The sequence below is a fragment of the Schistocerca americana genome, chromosome 2, assembly GCF_021461395.2.
Source record: "Schistocerca americana isolate TAMUIC-IGC-003095 chromosome 2, iqSchAmer2.1, whole genome shotgun sequence".
Classification (NCBI taxonomy): Eukaryota; Metazoa; Arthropoda; class Insecta; order Orthoptera; family Acrididae; genus Schistocerca; species Schistocerca americana.
The window spans coordinates 325,452,814-325,470,941 of record NC_060120.1 but is presented as its reverse complement, the minus strand read 5'-3'; the positions used below and the strand labels follow the sequence as shown (position 1 = coordinate 325,470,941).

The following is an 18,128-nucleotide window of genomic DNA, read 5'->3' as shown; positions in this document are numbered from 1 at the left end:
TGATCGTTGTTTGGGGTTTCAAAGAAATGAAGCCCCACGAATTTGTTAGGTAACTGGAATGATCAATGTTCCTATTTAATCGGCTTAACTTCTGTGATATTAATTGCTTGTGGAAGGGCTAGGCATGGCGATTCCAGTGGTAGAGTTTGCTCATTCCAATACATTGTAATAATCAAACGAAATGATAACATGAGTGAAATTCTTGTTTCCCAAAAGGTCTTCATTGCTTTGCACAGAATAAAAAAGTGCAGATTGCTGACTGTCCAAAAGACAAAATGGGTATGCATGCTAAACACTCTTGGAAATTATCCAGAGAAAAGGCATCCATTACAAAACACATACGTGCATTCGAGGGAAGCAAGAACCACTATGACAAGGGAAAGACAGACAGAATTTTCGTTCCAGAAGAACAATCAATAAAAAATGCCATAAGTTATACAAAGAAAAATATCCTGAACTGCCTCTTGCATATGAAAGATCCTGGAAAACATTCAACAGTAACTTCAATTTGGTACCCGTGTAAAGTAGCAGCTTGAGTGAATGTTAATTTCGCACCTTACATGAGATTCTATACATCGTAACAGGTAGATTGACATGTCACATGACATACTTCGGTGATAGTGAGCAGATTTGCCCTTCAAAATGTACTGAATATAGCACAAAAAGGTATGACACTCGAATCGATGGTATTAACACAGTAAACCAAATCCTGCATGTCAACGAGCACAAAAAAAGCTACTGGAAGAGATGCTTAAAAAAATGCTTTGGGGAATTTTCAGATGGATAAAAAAAGGCCTGAAACGCAGTTAAACAGAGTCACATTTTCTGATCACGTGAAAGGTCTGTGGTGCTCTTGTGATGTATGCGTGTAACTTTTAGGCGTCAGGAGCGAGCACAAAATGTCCGGTTGGCTGAAATAAACTCGGAGGGATTAGAAATGGCGAGATTGTAGCGTAGTTTGAAGGTACGCCCTTTGCGATTGGTGGGTATTTTCCATGAGATGAAAGGAATGCTCCCATTGGTCTAAAAAGATGTGACGGGAAGTGCAAAAGGACACAGGTGAGGGACAGTTTGCTATGAAAGACAGAATACCGAAAAATCGTGGACTCTCCTGTGAACCAGCATTAAGTGTAGAACAGGGCGCACCACACTCTGCAAGAAGGAAAAAAGAGGAATTTTGTGTGAACACTGCATTCGCTTTGGCTGACATTCAACTAGAAATTAGCTGAAGAGTCGTTCAGCTCCAATAGTGGCGAAACGAAACAGCCACGCAGTTAATTGTCCTTGCAAGAACTGAGAGGGCGTTGAAGTACACACGCTGCTCCATCTATGCCATCAGTGCCATATTTTCCAGGCTAGGAATGAGTGCATGTTTTCTCGCCTACTGAGTGTTTCAGCTGATAAATTTAGCTAGGATTTTGATTAGCTTTATATAGGATTTTCAGAGGGTGACAGCAGCCAGACAGCCGACAACACGTTGCAGCTAAAAGTAAATGCCACTGGCAGAGGCGTAAAAATATTGGATCACTAGCTTGCGACTACTGTGAATGCAAACAACCTTGAGTAATATTTTGCATTTCTTGTCACAGAGACTAACCATCCTCCGTAGACTTGACTGCCGTCCTAGATAGTACCAATCTTAAGACTTGGAATCGGATGATTTGACGTAATATTGGGCAACTCAGGCAGTGCTTCACTGTCTAGATGTAAGGAAAAACTTATAGAGAACCCTCTATTTAAATTTGATATTGTTGTGTTCAGTGTTATTTCCTCTAATTAGGATATAATACGTTATCTTGACAATTGTCCTGAAATTGTCATGTCACACTCTTATGTAAACCAATGTGTTTTATTCACAATAATACAGTTAATAAACCAATTTTGTACACCCAAACACCGATGTACTCTGTCGTAGAATAGGGGTCCACTCCTACCCCTTAAATTTATTTTAGGGATGCTAACGCACTCACAGGGTGTTTTTACTGATGTCTGACGAATGTGAAAAGGAGTGGAGTGGCAGACCCACATTCTGATACCTGCTTAACATGTGATAAATTTCAGGCAGAATCAAAAGATCAGAATGCAAAGCTTTACCAAATATCTCTGAAAAAGGAAAGTTAGAAATCACAAATAAAATTAAAGTACTTCGTTCATAGGCTACAGGTTACTATATTTTACTCATGAAAGCGAAAAGAGAGAAAATAAAGTAAAAGATAGCAAAAAATGAAGCAATAAGCATGGACTCTCAAAGAAATCTACCTTTGCTATATACTGTATCAGCTAAACAACAGAAGGAAGGGACAAAAGTCTACCACAATGTGGTGAATTTACCACGTTCTTTTTGTGGCAAAGAGGTACTTTATTTCTTTATTTTTTCTCATATAATTTAATTTGTATTTTTTTCTAATGTGCTTCCTTTACAGTCGTCCTAATTATATTGGTTACATTCGACTGGAGTGTTTTAAATATCTCTTTGTAATCTTGAATGTTCAAATTTCCTCTCCTGAAAAATGTGCAAAATGTGATTTATCCCATTTTTAATGGAATCTTCATATATTAACGTGAAATTATATACATAACATTAACCTAGATAGTCAGCACCATTCCTCGAAATAATATTGTCGAGACTTATTTTCAGCAACTGTCAACCAAAGCAATATCAACTTGTACACGAATACATGCGGAGCACAACTGTACACCAGATGCTATCAACAGCATTAACAATCGTCTTCCAACTGGAATCAACAATGAGCCAAATACTGGCTTGTCTTTCATGGTTTCAATTCACAAGCAGTTTCTTTTGTGTGTGTGTTATATGTGTGTGAAATCCTATGGGTCTTACCTACTGCTAAGGTCATCGGTCCCTAAGCTGACACACTACTTAACCTAAATTATCCTAAGGACAAACACAGACACCCATGCCCGAGGGAGGACTCGAACCTCCGCCGGGGCCAGCTGCACAGTCCATGACTGCAGCCCCGAGACCGCTCGGCTAATCCCGCGCGGCTGTGTGTGTGTGTGTGTGTGTGTGTGTGTGTGTGTGTGAGTGAGTGAGAGAGGAGAGAGAGGGGGGGATCAAATGCACCGAAACCCAAGTGCCGAATGAGGTCTCAGTGCTCCCGGTGCCTTCTACATTTGACACCCTATATCAGGCGATATTCGCGCACCATGAAAAGTCGCAGCAGCTCCTGCTGTTTCTTCACAACGTCCTGAACAAAGACTGCCTAGTTCTCGACCGGCTGAAGCCGGTAGAAGTCACTCGGCTTCGGGCCACACCGCTACGAAATGATCTGGGTGCCGTGACTCACCAATGAACACGTTTGTAGTGACAAAACTACATGTGGAAAGTGCAGCATGTTCCCTCAGCACCGTAAGTCCCCGTGGTTGTCCGTGTGTTGGGCTTTGCTCAGCATATCTTGCTTTCACCGCTCCCTTAACCCCCGAGAAAACTTGGTCAGGACATCTTGAACAAACTGTAATCACTTTAGCGGGAACCAATGCCTGCAGCCTGAACTACCCCCAGTAACCAGGCTAGCAATGAGACGGCTGACGTTCGCCTCAATGACTTGGCTAGCTGTGTTGGGCATGCGCACGGGGCACTTTCCTCATTCCGTGCCATTTGGCCCTCTGACAGCGTACCTTCCTATGCGTAAATCTGTTCCTGTGTGGTGACTCACCGCTTCTGCCACATGACGATGGGGTCGGCCTCCAGGTCGGACATGTCGACCTTGGCGCGGTTCTCGGTGACGGCTGGGTGCGGCGTCAGCACGAGCCACCCCACGTGCGAGAACAGGAAGCCGCGGCGCGCATCGTGCGGGTCCGCGTCCGTCTCGCTGAACTTGTGGTGCACCCGGTGGTCCAGCGCCCACTGGTACACGTGTCTCTGCACAGCCGTGATCAAAAAGGTATCTGGTAAAACATCACACACTGCGAACTGAGGCATCATTCGCTGAGGAGAAAAGTCACGGGATAGCGATATGCACAAACACAGGTGATAGACAAGCAACAACGCGTTAAATAACAGAAGAAATCAACGCGGGACGTATGACATAGGTGTTAAATAGTTTTATCACTAACGAACATGTACATATGTTTTAGTCTGTTCTATTGGATGCACAAAGAGCTTTGGTTTAACGCCACTACTTCCAGTTTTAAGCTTTAGGCGCTGTTATAATTACCAGTCACCTTATGTAAGCTTGCTTCGTACGTCTGATATACACTACATCTGTACTCTTTTATTATGCAGGGGCCTGAAGATGGCATAATGACATGCTGACATTGGTAGTGTTCAAAATAAAATGAAATGACATCTAAAGTTACACGGCTGTCGGTGAATTTCATTGACATTGACAATTACTTAACCAGCCGATGTCCCCTGTCCATACTGGACCAACAGAGAAAAAAATAAATGGTCACGTTGGGTATACTGATTGTATCTCTTCCTAATCGTTGGATTTCCTGCAACTGATTTTTCTATATAACTATAGTCTACAAAGAATTGCGTAGGTGTCTAATTCGGGCACTGATGAGGCTTACACGATCTGGCGCTTCTCAGCTTGGTGCGTGTATCTCGTTGTAAGGCTCTTTGAAAGTGTTGATGATAATGAAGCACATTGTGCAAGAGGTTGGCCAGGCATTTTGCTCTGATATTTAATGATATTATCAAGTTGTCATCCTCCTCTTTCATAGGACATCTGCATCATATTGTGTGGAATTTTCAGTACTTCACTGTTCTGCACAGACCAACAGCCATTTTCATTCTACGTAGTATTCCCACTGGCACGAGAAATATGTGTGCTCTATACCATATTTTGGACAGCGCCACATAATTGTTACACTATAGCTTTTAAATGGTATTGAGTTACCTGTGGCAGTTTCTTTACAATTGTCCACGTATAGCTCCGAACCCTATTCTCCAGTTGATGGCGCTAGCTCGCTGCAGGGGTTTTGTGAAATGCAGGCATAGTAGGTATTTTCATAGTGTCAGAGGCTTCTGTCCAGTCAGTTATAATACGATTTGCGTCAGGCTCCGCGTTCCTAGTTCTAGATTTTGGTATGTTTAATGATGCATTAATGGCTTTGCAGTAACTACCAAGTTAGTAGTTCCCACATGTTTGTTAAGTTGACGTCATCAGTGTTAATTCAGTTTTTCTCCTTGATATGGCAGCCCAGTAGTTTCTCGGGGAACAGCTGTAAGTAAGCGCTGTAATGCGCAGGTGAATAATAATATGGACAGCGGACAGCCCTGTCAAACCGAACGGTTGATATTGATAGATTTGCATATGATTCTGTCCATCTGAACTCTTGACAAAGCCTAATGTATTACCGTTTGGATGAAATTGCCATACTCCTGACACAACCCCATTTTTTCCAGTCTTATTTAGGTAATGATGGTTCACACGGTCAAATGCTTTGTGGAATCAAGCAACAAATTGCCGATTTGACGTTAGCAGCACGCAAAACTGCTACAGCATCTCTGACTTTGGTTAGAGTATGAATGACAGAAAGTCTGTTTCCAACACAGGTCTGATATTTGCCCACACGTTTGTCTGCTAAGAGTTTCATTCTTCCCGCAATTATTCGGATAAATAACCCTATCTTAAAATCGGAGTTAAGTGGGGTTAATGGTATATATTTTTCGACATTTTCCTTTTCAGCTTCTTTAGGGATCACGGCCATAAACCCTTCTCGAATTTCAGCGCGAACATCACTCGTATGTAGCATGTCATTACACATTTCCGTAAATGGATTTTTCAGCATTTCCCAATATTCCATATAAAATTCGATGGGCAAGACATCAGGGCCCAGCGTATTTTTCTTGGGGCTCTTTTTGATGATGTGAAACACCTCTTGCTCTGAGATTTGCTTCGTTTTCCTCTTCGCTAACATCATCTCCTTGAAGAAATTTTATCAATTTTTCGGCTTCATTTTAGTCTGTTGGTTCTTCTGCGTATAATTAGGTCACAGATATTCTTCCACTGCCCTCAGGATTCCTCGCTGGGTCTCGATAGTTCTACATTCAGATGTTTTCATTTCGGCTGTTAATGTTGTCTTCGCGCTACGCCTTCCTTGGACGACGTAGTAAGTAGAGATTTCGGCTTGCATCATGAAACGTTCTCTGGCTCACACCTGGTATCCAAATATTTGCTTCTCTGGAAGTTTCACAATTTGCGCCTTTATTTTCTTAATGCCATTCGAGTACTTAGTGATACCATTTTTCCTGTACAAATCTCTCTGGGCGTGGAACAAATTCTTTTGTACTGCTCTGTTCGCGTATTGTACTAGCTGAATGCATTAATGTTCTTCTGCATTTTCGCTTAGTGCATTTTGTACACCACTGTGTTATATTTGTGTAGCTATTCATTTGCCTTCTGCATTGTTCCCAGCTACGGCGTACCTTTTTTTTTTTTACGACGTAGGACCGGTGTGTTGCGTTTCCATAAGCTTCGGCCCCTATCAATATTCTGGCTATACAGAGTTATTTTGCAGAAGCGCTATGACCCAAAAAACATAGAGGCGAAATTTCTGTTCAATTGACTGTAGACAATTTGTTGCGGGATATGAAATTGCGCACTAACGTGCTTGGTGATAGGTCGGTACCCGGGGGTGCCGTCTTGACACACCTCCCGGGTGTCCCTTCTATTTAGATTGTTAATAAGCTAGGCAAATTCTTCGCTATTGTTGCAGCTCGGGGTCTGATCTTTCGGCGACGAACATAGCTAAACTCGCCAGTTCTAAAACGTCGTTATGAGGAGATCTTAGTAAGATGAGTATTTCAGTTTTATAGAAATGTTTCCATAGTTCCCTGTTTTGATTTCGGAGGGGGCGTGTATTTTAGCAATGCGTATTCCGTCTGTTACAGAACATAGGCCGCGACCAGTGCCAAGCAGCTTGACTTGAGTCACTTCAGTGCCTTATTTGATCACTGTAGCAGTCCAGCGCTGCAGCCATACAGAAGTTTTGTATTGTTGCATATGCATTTATTTTACCCCTTTGTCCTGAAATCACTTCTTGCTCTTGCGCTATATCGACGCTACTGCTTATAAATATTGCTGTACTCATTTTAGTTTACTTTCTCTTTGCGTTCTGCAGAAATTTAGCGTTGCTACACAATACTTTTGTCGGCAAAGTTTGGTATTAACTGGTGCATGACAGCAGTATGAAGGGGGAGTTAAAGCAGGGTCTATGTACACTCCTGGATATGGAAAAAAGAACACATTGACACCGGTGTGTCAGACCCACCATACTTGCTCCGGACACTGCGAGAGGGCTGTACAAGCAATGATCACACGCACGGCACAGCGGACACACCAGGAACCGCGGTGTCGGCCGTCGAATGGCGCTAGCTCCGCAGCATTTATGCACCGCCGCCGTCAGTGTCAGCCAGTTTGCCGTGGCATACGGAGCTCCATCGCAGTCTTTAACACTGGTAGCATGCCGCGACAGCGTGGACGAGAACCGTATGTGCAGTTGACGGACTTTGAGCGAGGGCGTATAGTGGGCATGCGGGAGGCCGGGTGGACGTACCGCCGAATTGCTCAACACGTGGGGCGTGAGGTCTCCACAGTACATCGATGTTGTCGCCAGTGGTCGGCGGAAGGTGCACGTGCCCGTCGACCTGGGACCGGACCGCAGCGACGCACGGATGCACGCCAAGACCGTAGGATCCTACGCAGTGCCGTAGGGGACCGCACCGCTACTTCCCAGCAAATTAGGGACACTGTTGCTCCTGGGGTATCGGCGAGGACCATTCGCAACCGTCTCCATGAAGCTGGGCTACGGTCCCGCACACCGTTAGGCCGTCTTCCGCTCACGCCCCAACATCGTGCAGCCCGCCTCCAGTGGTGTCGCGACAGGCGTGAATGGAGGGACGAATGGAGACGTGTCGTCTTCAGCGATGAGAGTCGCTTCTGCCTTGGTGCCAATGATGGTCGTATGCGTGTTTGGCGCCGTGCAGGTGAGCGCCACAATCAGGACTGCATACGACCGAGGCACACAGGGCCAACACCCGGCATCATGGTGTGTGGAGCGATCTCCTACACTGGCCGTACACCACTGGTGATCGTCGAGGGGACACTGAATAGTGCACGGTACATCCAAACCGTCATCGAACCCATCGTTCTACCATTCCTACACCGGCAAGGGAACTTGCTGTTCCAACAGGACAATGCACGTCCGCATGTATCCCGTGCCACCCAACGTGCTCTAGAAGGTGTAAGTCAACTACCCTGGCCAGCAAGATCTCCGGATCTGTCCCCCATTGAGCATGTTTGGGACTGGATGAAGCGTCGTCTCACGAGGTCTGCACGTCCAGCACGAACGCTGGTCCAACTGAGGCGCCAGGTGGAAATGGCATGGCAAGCCGTTCCACAGGACTACATCCAGCATCTCTACGATCGTCTCCATGGGAGAATAGCAGCCTGCATTGCTGCGAAAGGTGGATATACACTGTACTAGTGCCGACATTGTGCATGCTCTGTTGCCTGTGTCTATGTGCCTGTGGTTCTGTCAGTGTGATCATGTGATGTATCTGACCCCAGGAATGTGTCAATAAAGTTTCCCCTTCCTGGGACAATGAATTCACGGTGTTCTTATTTCAATTTCCAGGAGTGTAGTTATCATGGTTTATATTATCAGACTGGGTGACAGCTATATTGCTACTAAGCCGCTATGCAACTTGTAAAAAGAAACAACTCTGTTCTCATTTCTTGGTAACATTCGTTTCATGGAGTGGACATTAATAATGCTGTGTCTCCACATCATCCGCACAACTGAAAGACTGTTGACTGGGAACTACGCCATCTGAGACGCTTCCGGAGTTGCCGTCTGCCACGAATCTTACCACCCTTTGGGGCTGATTATGCTTTCGTAGTTTTGTATGTTCTTTGGAATTTCTCTTGTCGGTGGGAGGGGGGGGGGGGGGGCGGAGGTTCCCCTATCATTTTCCGCCTTTCCTAGTAGAGCTTGTAATCTGTTACTTTCTTCCCAAAGACGCTTCTGCATCGTGGAAATGATTTCAGGATCCTGAGACTTTTCTGTTTGATTCGCGAGGAGTTCCTGCAAGTGGCTGATAAACCTGCATTTGTGTCCGTTCTGGGTTCCGTTGTTTCTCTACTCTTGTTGTCGGTTTTGGCAGCTGGATATGGGACCACATCCATTTCCACTGCACGTGTTTGATTGTCGGTGATTGGAGGAACATTCTCATCTCCGTTTGTTAGCGCTACTATTTCCGGATTCTCGAGTTAACTTTTCTTATTGTCTGGCGCTGAGCTGACACTGCTTGTATCAGTTGTGTTCGTAGTAGACGCTTCCACGTGCCTACGGTCAGCTGTGGTTTGTGCACTGTGTATCGTTATCAAATAGTTTCTACCCCATTTGTCTTAAATGCTAACATATAGGCACTAGTAGACGCAGCGCTTCCTGGCCCCACACTTACTTCACCGACCTAGATACTCGCGCTTCCGGCCTCCGGAAGGGCAGTTATTACGCAAGTGATGGCGCGATCCGCAAACAGAACGGGTCTGCGGCTGGCCACTACACGACGCAAAACCCCTGTCTCTTCCTATGGTCAAATAGCATGGCACAGGCTTTCTCACATCGATCCTAATGGTTCTTATGTCCGAATCGATGCAGAAGAACCTATACGCAGAGGATCATTTGTCATTTGTGACACTCAGTACATTCCCATAGGCACACAATGCCCGAGTAATTTGGACACTCAAAAGGCACTTTATACATCTCAGCATTGCTGACGCCATATCCAGCCTGCTGTGTAATTGCATCACTGATGCTTCCGTCATCAAGTCTAAATTTTCTACCGTCTCCAATGTATGTATACAGCACTATTAATACGTTTGAAAAAAGAATGTTTAGTACAAAGTCAGCTGAATTCCGTGAATATTCGATTCACTTCTTATCCATATATTAAAGACGTACGGAATTTGATGGTTTATGTTAAAATTACACTGCAGTGTATCTACACGACTGATAGCAGACATTTTCTGATTATTACTACACTCGTGAAACAGTAAGGTCACTTACGAGGGGACTGTATGAACTTCCCCTCACCTATTTCATTCATATTGAAGAAATGTATAGGGCGACTACCACTTCAACATATTTAAACAAGAAGATGCAACTCTCAACCATTTTCGAGAAAATCGAGTCTGAAAATATTAGCCCTATTTATTTTGTACGGTCGCTAGTACTCAAAAAGTCCGCATACGAGAGTGTTAAGAGGTCAACTGGAAGTGCGCGAGGTTCACGGATCGAATATCCCTGCCTGCACTTCTTATTTTTTCTTTGCACTTTATTATTATGACTGTGCAAACTGTCATTATTGACTGATTAATTTATTATTTTCATAATCAATAAAAATTTGCTTAAGAGATTGAAAAAATGGATACACAAGAACTTTCGATCAAATTAGTACAGTTATTTTATTTGTATTATTTTATCTGTTTGTGAAGCAAGCATAATGTGTATCCTACGCGCAGAGTACAAATCAGAATGATAAAGATCATAGTAACATGAGAAACAATAGTTACTGCGATATACAGCACTTGCAAGGAACATCGAATCTTTGCAAATGGTTCAAATGGCTCTAAGCACTATGGGACTTAACATCTGAGGTCATCAGTCTCCTAGACTTAGAACTACTTAAACCTAACTAACCTAAGGACTACACACACATCTATGCCCGAGGCAGTATTCGAACTTGCGACCGTAGCAGCAGCGCGGTTCCGGAGTGAATGTGCTTAACCAGTTCGATGAGAACTTGAAATCAGCGATGTCCTCCTCAACTGCGATTCGGAGGGCATAGTCTCGTAGGTCTCCACTGGTAATGTTCCACTGCATCTCATGAGCAACTCTACATGTTTCATAGCTCAAGAAAACTCCTCTAAAGAACTGTTGTTCATGTTATTATGTTTAGCGGTTTATGTTGGTGATTAATGGAGGTTATGGAACTTTGTGGCTACTCTGTAGCGTAAATCTTTCGGACAGTTTTTCATTCACTGTTCAGTGAGTTTCAATTTGGCAGGCATTTATTAGTTCGTTTCAGTCTTTCTTCCATATACGCTATTCACAGTGAGATTTTACGAAGCAAAAACGGGTTTGCACACTGCTTAACATTAAGCATTAACACAATGAATATTAATTCAGTATTTTTTTCTCCATTGTTGACAGTTACTCAACCACAAAAGCAACTGGTTATTATTTTAGATATTAAATGAGTCGCAAAATCTGAGTGAACAGTAACTGCGGACAGTTGTTTCAGAGAAACTATGAACGAAAACTGATATTTACTTTACAAATTACGATCGCGCTGAGTCATGTTATCTATTTGCTGCCGCGGTACACCTGCCATGGTGTGGATGCGAAGTCTACTGCAGCTTCGGTACTGTTGTACATTTCTCCAGATGCCTGGCGCGCTACGAATTTGGCAACTTTAAATGTTGCTTAAAAACACTTGCAATGCGTCTTTGGAACTACAATTTTGACATGGGCTTTCTTTCGATGTGTTCTTTCTGGATAAAAAAATTGAGGGCATGTTTCGATATATCGGATTGGACTATTCCCTTGTTAGAAGTGCTGCTGGTGATTAAGTTTCAGCGGTTGAACTACACCTCTCCTACCACACGGTGGCAATACCCAATGGAAACCCCACAACTACCGTTGTCCTGTCCAGTACCGCGCTGCCTGCACAGATGCATGTCAAGTTGGTTTTTGCGCGCTGTACAGTGCGACTGCTCGTCCAGTTGCGCTCGATAACGAGATGCAGGAGGCAACGCGGAAACTCTAGTGGAAAGTTCAAAAATAACCTTGCTTCAGAGAGGATTTTGGTCGATCAAAGGCTTTGTGGGACCATAATGGACTGCAATGTTATTTGATATTTCTCACAAAGTGTGGTATCGATAGCTACGATGCCACGGCGTAGGTGCAAGTTCTTAGGTTGGCACTACGACACCGACACCGACGACAGCGCCCTCTAGCCGGCGCTGTGATCTACGAGCTCCGCTCCAGATTCAGCCCATTTGATTCCGAGCCGACGACCTAGCAACACTGTTTCTACTTCATAGGGGGCTAGCAGTTACAGGCTGTGTTACAATTACCTCAATGACAGTTTGTCCAACTACTAGTAGCTGTTAGATTTGATGGATGAACGGCTTCGCACCTACGTGCTCGTCTGTACGCAAAGTTAAGTAATAGAGTTATAACCTAATTGCAGTACCAAGCATTTCACCTTTTCCTTCTCCTACTCACTTCCTACATTCGGCCTACCCTTCAGTTTACAGGAGCAGACCCATGCGTCGCCTTCCAGGCGGGATACAAAACAAAGAAAGAGACTGAGAGTGAGAGTGAGAGAGCGAGTGATAGAACAGTGTCATATGCACTACTTTTTCTTTGAGTCTTCTGTCTATTTAAGGCAACGAGCGCTGCTTTCCTTTCAGACGGCGAAATTACCGTGACTGTGAAAGCCTTGTCGGTTATTTACGATTGATGGCTCACATTTTCTTCAGTCGATTTCTCTCTTCTTGAGAATGAGCATGGCATTGGGACGCTACATTGTAGTCTACACACAAATTGCTTCGCTTTGATGCGGTACCGAACTTGGACAGCAAGTTAAAATTTGTCTTAATTTTCTGTGCAGTTTAAAACGAACAAGGAAGTTCCATTGATTTTGCTGTCCATTAATCTTAGTTCCACGTCACTCAGCGGTAGCCGGTGCTCGAGGTGACAGCAAGTGGGGGCAAGGAAACGGGTCTCTGGAAGCACTCGGGCCGCTTCCTCCAGTGGAGTGGCGCCCGTAATGGACTCCAGCATCGATTGGCGTCGCGGGGCGCTGGCCTCGGGCATCACACAGTGCATGGTCGCCGCGTGGCCAGCGCGAGCGTCGTGAGCAACTTTTTGTCATAACTGCAGATTACAACAACGCAATTAAAACAACTGCATTATCGTAGTCTACGGACTTTACATAATATCGCAGGCGTCCACAAGGAAGGTGTGGTGGGTAGTCAAGAGGTGGCATTTGTCCCCTCCTGGTAGCTGGTGGTACAGACTTTTTTTCATTGTAGAATTCTCACAGATTTCTAGCAGTGAATGTCTAGGATTGTAAACTACAGATTTAGCTTTGGCCGGGGCGATAGGAAATACCGTGGCCATAGCAACCACTGTACAGTGTAGTCCGTAGTTGTATAACCACTACTCTGACTCATAAACAGGTGGACCACCAGAAGTTTAAAGTCAAGTAGAATGACAGAGATTCTTTTTTAACAAATCATAGCGGAAACGTAACTGACTTAGGGGCACTCCCTATCATTCACGTCACCTAAAAACGGTTGTCCAGAGTTACAATGAAGGGGATAGCAGAACCGTACCACGGGCAGTTCAGCGGCAGCAGGCAAGGCGGAATTGACCAGACGTGGACACCAACTTAGAATTTGTCGCAGTTTTCTGTCCAGTTTGAAGCGAACAAGGAAGTTCCACCAGTGGATGTTTAGGATCGCAAACTACAAATTTAGCTTTGCCGGGTGTGATGGGAAATACAGTGGCTACCGCTTCTAGCGCGCTGTTTGTTTATGGCCTCACGTTAATGATGGGGAATGGCCCTAAGACTGCGCTCTGACTTGTTAAAAAGAATCTCTCTCACCCGATATCCCGATGATGTATCTTCAATTGACCCGATACTTATCGTGATCTTTAATACAAAGTATTTTACGCCCAGTGCGGATCATTTCATTCAAAATGTGGAAATTTGGGCCGCGCGGGATTAGCCGAGCGGTCTCAGGCGCTTCAGTCATGGATTGTGCGGCTGGTACCGGTGGAGGTTCGAGTTCTCCCTTGGGCATGGGTGTGTGTGTTTGTCCTTAGGGTAATTTAAGTTAAGCAGTGTGTAAGCTTAGGGACTGATGACCTTAGCAGTTAAGTCCCATAAGATTTCACATACATTTGAACATTTTTTTGGGAATTTGGCTGTGGCTGCCGCAATTCAAAATAACATGCTCAAGTAGAATGGAAATAAGCGTTTGGCGTCATTGGCCAGGAGGCCCCTTGTGCGGTAGGTCCGGCCGCCTTGGTGCAGGTCTTATTACATTCGACGCCACACTGGGCGACCTGCGCGCCGGACGGGGATGAAATGATGATAAAGACAACACAACACCCAGTCCTTGAGCGGAGAAAATGTCCGATGCAGCCGGAAATCGAACCCGGGCACGTAGGACGGCAATCCGTCACGCTGACCACTCAGCTATCGGGGCGGACACTCAAGTAGAATGAGATGGCATACGTGGAAAACCGGAGAGGCTATGTTACCAACATGGTGGCAGCTTTGGAGACCGCCATCTTGGCCAAACTATTAATTTTCAAATGGAGAGAAATTAAAAAAAAATTAGCCGAGAAAAAAAATTGGTCATAGCTTTATTCATCCTCGAGTTATGACTGACGGTTCTTTCTTGCAGATAGCTGAAAGCTGATGGCGTTCCAACACAAGCCAAACACACTGAGATCATCGCAGTGAATTTCAACCATCGCTATCCAGGCAGACTAACTATTAAATTCTCACGAAGCTCCGAGAAACTGGCAGTGTCGTAGACAAACCGAGAGCTGGAAGATTGAAAACGATGAAGCAGCAGCAACATTGTTCACTAAAAGTCCGGGACGCACTAGTCGCCGCATCTCACAGGAACATGGTGTCAGCTGTCCATCACTAAAGATAATTTACCCAAAACAAAGGGATAGATGGAGTGGACGCAACGTTCCCCAGATTTAAGTCCATTAGATTTCTGCCTTTGGTGACGTGAAGCAGCTGTGTAATCATTGAAGATCAAGAATCTTGCACACGTCAGGGAGCGGAATGCTTATGCTTGTGATAGTGAAAGTCCATCAGGAATGTGTGAAGCAGACAGCAACAACCTTACAACGTGATGGACAATGCGTCGAGCACATGGTTCATCCTCTTGTCGAGGACTGTCAAAGAATTCTGCACCGCGCAGCATCCTCGCTCACGAGCGGAGTTCGGTCGTCTGGCTGCACACTCCCCTCACTTACTTTTGTCAGAAGTTACCCTTCCACACTGCGATTTTCTTTTTAAATGTAGCTCCATAAAATCAGAGATAAGTTGTTTCTCACCTTGCAAAGATTTGCTGTGCGTAGTGTGCAGTCAAAGCCACTTAAAGTGAGAGGTCTGCAGTCCATTCTGGATGTTCTAATATTCGTTCCTGCTTTTCCTTTTTCCTTCTGAAGCTTGACAATAGTCGGTCTTGAATCGAAAAATCGTTCGAGGCATGCGCCTTGACCTCGCCAACGTTCTTTGCAATAACATGTTGCACATCCATACTTTTCATTCAGTTCCATCAAAAACTCATGTAAATGAAGATGTAGTAATGTCAGCGACTTCAGAAAATTTGATATTCTTTTCATCAATTTCATCGTATGGTCCATGCATGCTAATTTAGCACAAAGTGCTTCTTGATGTACAGAACAATGAATCCCATGAAATTCATCTGTCGACCACTGTAATTTTTTGCTCTTTTGTCGCCTTTAAATTCTTTTTGCATGGTGATGCAATGCCATTACATAGGAAATTTTCAGTACCTTTCTATAAGGCGACTGTCTAATAGTTGCTGATAATAATTCTCGTCCTTCCATTCTGTGATTCCCATTATTTTTACGTGTATTCCCACCAAATTAGAAATAAGTTGGGACATTAGATCGCTAGACTGCAGTCTTTGGACCTATGAACTTCCTTTATACCACAAATAAATAGCGATGGATAAACAGCACTGATACACCCACCAGGTTAGCCGAGAGTGCTAATGCACTGCTACCTGGTCTCGGGTAGGCGCGCCAGCCCGGATCGAATCCGCCCGGCGGATTACCAAAGAGGGCCGGTAAGCCGGCCAGCCTGGATGTGGCTTTTAGGCGGTTTTCCGCATCCCGCTAGGTGAATACCGGGCTGGTCCCAACGTTCCACCTCAGTTACACGACTCGCAGACATTTGAAGACGTTCACACTATTCCATGGCTTACACTAGACACAGACAGCTGGGGTGCACTACTTACGTCCCGGGGGGTTTGGGGTGGCGTCAGGAAGGCCATCTGGCCACACTCTGCAACTAACACTGCCAAATCCGTAATAACAACGTCCGATCACGCGTTGGCGCGGGACAAAGGCCGAAAGAAAGGAAGGAAAGAGCACTGATACAACGATTCCGCGGAACTGTGACATTCCGCACCAAACATCAGAAGAAACAGTTTCACGTCGCACTGCTAAATAAAGTGTCGCACTGTACCGGGCAATTACGAGGAGGACCGAGTAACACCGTGGCAGGCCGAGCTTCGGACCTCACATGTGCAGCACATCGTGCATGAGTATTCACTCTGTGCCGACACTGTTCTATGCGTTGTCACCGTTCGCAGCTCGTGGTAAAGTGGCTAGCGTTGTTGCTTCTGGATCACGGGGTCCCGGGTTCGATTCCCGGCCGGGTTGGGGATGTTCTCTGCCCAAGGACTGGGTGTTTGTGTTGTCCTCATCATTTCGTCCTCATCATCATTCGTAACAGAGGCTAGATGAGACTGCGGAAAAATTACATTGTGTAAACATTGGGACTTTGTACGGGTGCTGATGACCGCGCGCACTTGAGCGCCCCACAAACCGAACGTCATCATCGTCATCTATGCGTTGTCACCAGTACTTGCCTTGTCCTGTATAAAATGCGATGTAACTTGAGAACGTATAAAGCTATGATCAGATAAAAAGCACCACTGTCTTCATCGCGTAATGTTCCGACTGTTTGATATGTCACATAACCCCTTTCACATTTGAAAATTACGAGTTGCATCAAAGTTAGCCACCTCTGGAGTGACTCCCATGCTGGTACATAGCCTCACTGGTTTCTTTCCTCTCCCATCTCAAACTACATGGCTTTGATTGATTGATTGATTGATTTTAAAAGGGAAGCTAAAACAGCTTAGGTCTGACCCGCCACTGCCCGTACCGAAACTAGGTTTATTGTGCGGTATCGCTCCCTGTATATCTAGTAAAGCCTACCAGTGCCTCAAAATAGTGCAAGGAGTCCCTCTACCAGTTTTTTGTTAGACAAAAATTCTTCAGGTCTAGTTGTCGCGAAGATTCTGTATCTTTTACTCTCCAATGCCATGCATTCGAAGATTAGCTGTGACTTTCCTGTTCAATCTCAGGATTACAGAGCCTCTTTTAAAACATGGCTTGGGCATCATTACCTTACCATGTTTCTGTTTATGGACCTTGGTACAATATCCTACGTGCTGTTTCCTATGCCAGTTCCGTAGTTCTGATTTGATCATAGCCTTGGTGATTGTCAGGACAGGTTCCGGTCCAATAAATAGAGTTGTTGCCCCATCCTAGCCAATCTATCGGCTTGTTCATTGCCACAGATCCCTGAGTGGCCAGGCACATGGCTTTATCCACCCATTTTTATTTTAGAAAAATGGTTCAAATGGCCCGAAGCACTATGGGACTTAATATCTGACGTCATCAGTCCCCTAGACTTAGAACTACTTCAACCTAACTAACCTAAGGACATCAGACACATCAATGCCCGTGGCAGGATTCGAACCTGCCACCGTAGTTTATTTTAGAACCTGTGTAACTTGGATTTTGTTTGGCTATCGTGCTGCGCACGAGTCATTATGCAATATTTTTGTCGCAGTGGTGGTTTCGATGCTGTTCCATAGTCGAGGCTGATGCAACCGTTCTTCAACATAGTTCAAACCAATAGATCCACGATTTTTTTTTATGAGTCGTACTCTCATGTGTAGAACAGCTTCAGACGGCTGATAACGTTATAAATGAGCTAGTATGTTAAATGTTTGACTTTAAGCATGTACGCGGGAAAGTTTTGAAAAGGTTTGAAATTATGTGTAAAGTTTGTTGGAAGTCGCTAAGTGCTCTCATTATGAAACGCTGAATGGATATAGTCTGGGTAACTTCCACGCCATTTTAAGCAAAAGTAAATTCTTCGCGCATCTGTATAACTGTGCTGTAAGTAACTGTACCCAGCCCCGCTTCGCCCTGGCTCATTCTGGTTAAATATTCCTAATATGTTTCATTTCACAGTACTACCTATTGTGCTGGCAAATTAGCAGCAG

The 18,128-nt window shown here is 44.8% G+C and overlaps 1 protein-coding gene across 3 annotated transcripts in view; it reads right to left on the bottom strand.

Annotated features, from left to right (window-relative positions):
* LOC124595638 (acyl-CoA Delta-9 desaturase-like) overlaps window positions 1-18,128 on the bottom strand; it is a 666,968-nt gene that overhangs the window by 34,984 nt on the left and 613,856 nt on the right. For all 3 annotated transcript variants that reach the window (XM_047134467.1, XM_047134466.1, XM_047134469.1), the window contains one exon: window positions 3,678-3,883. In XM_047134467.1, coding sequence (XP_046990423.1) covers window positions 3,678-3,883 — 206 coding nt within the window. The remainder of the gene's footprint in view (window positions 1-3,677; window positions 3,884-18,128) is intronic.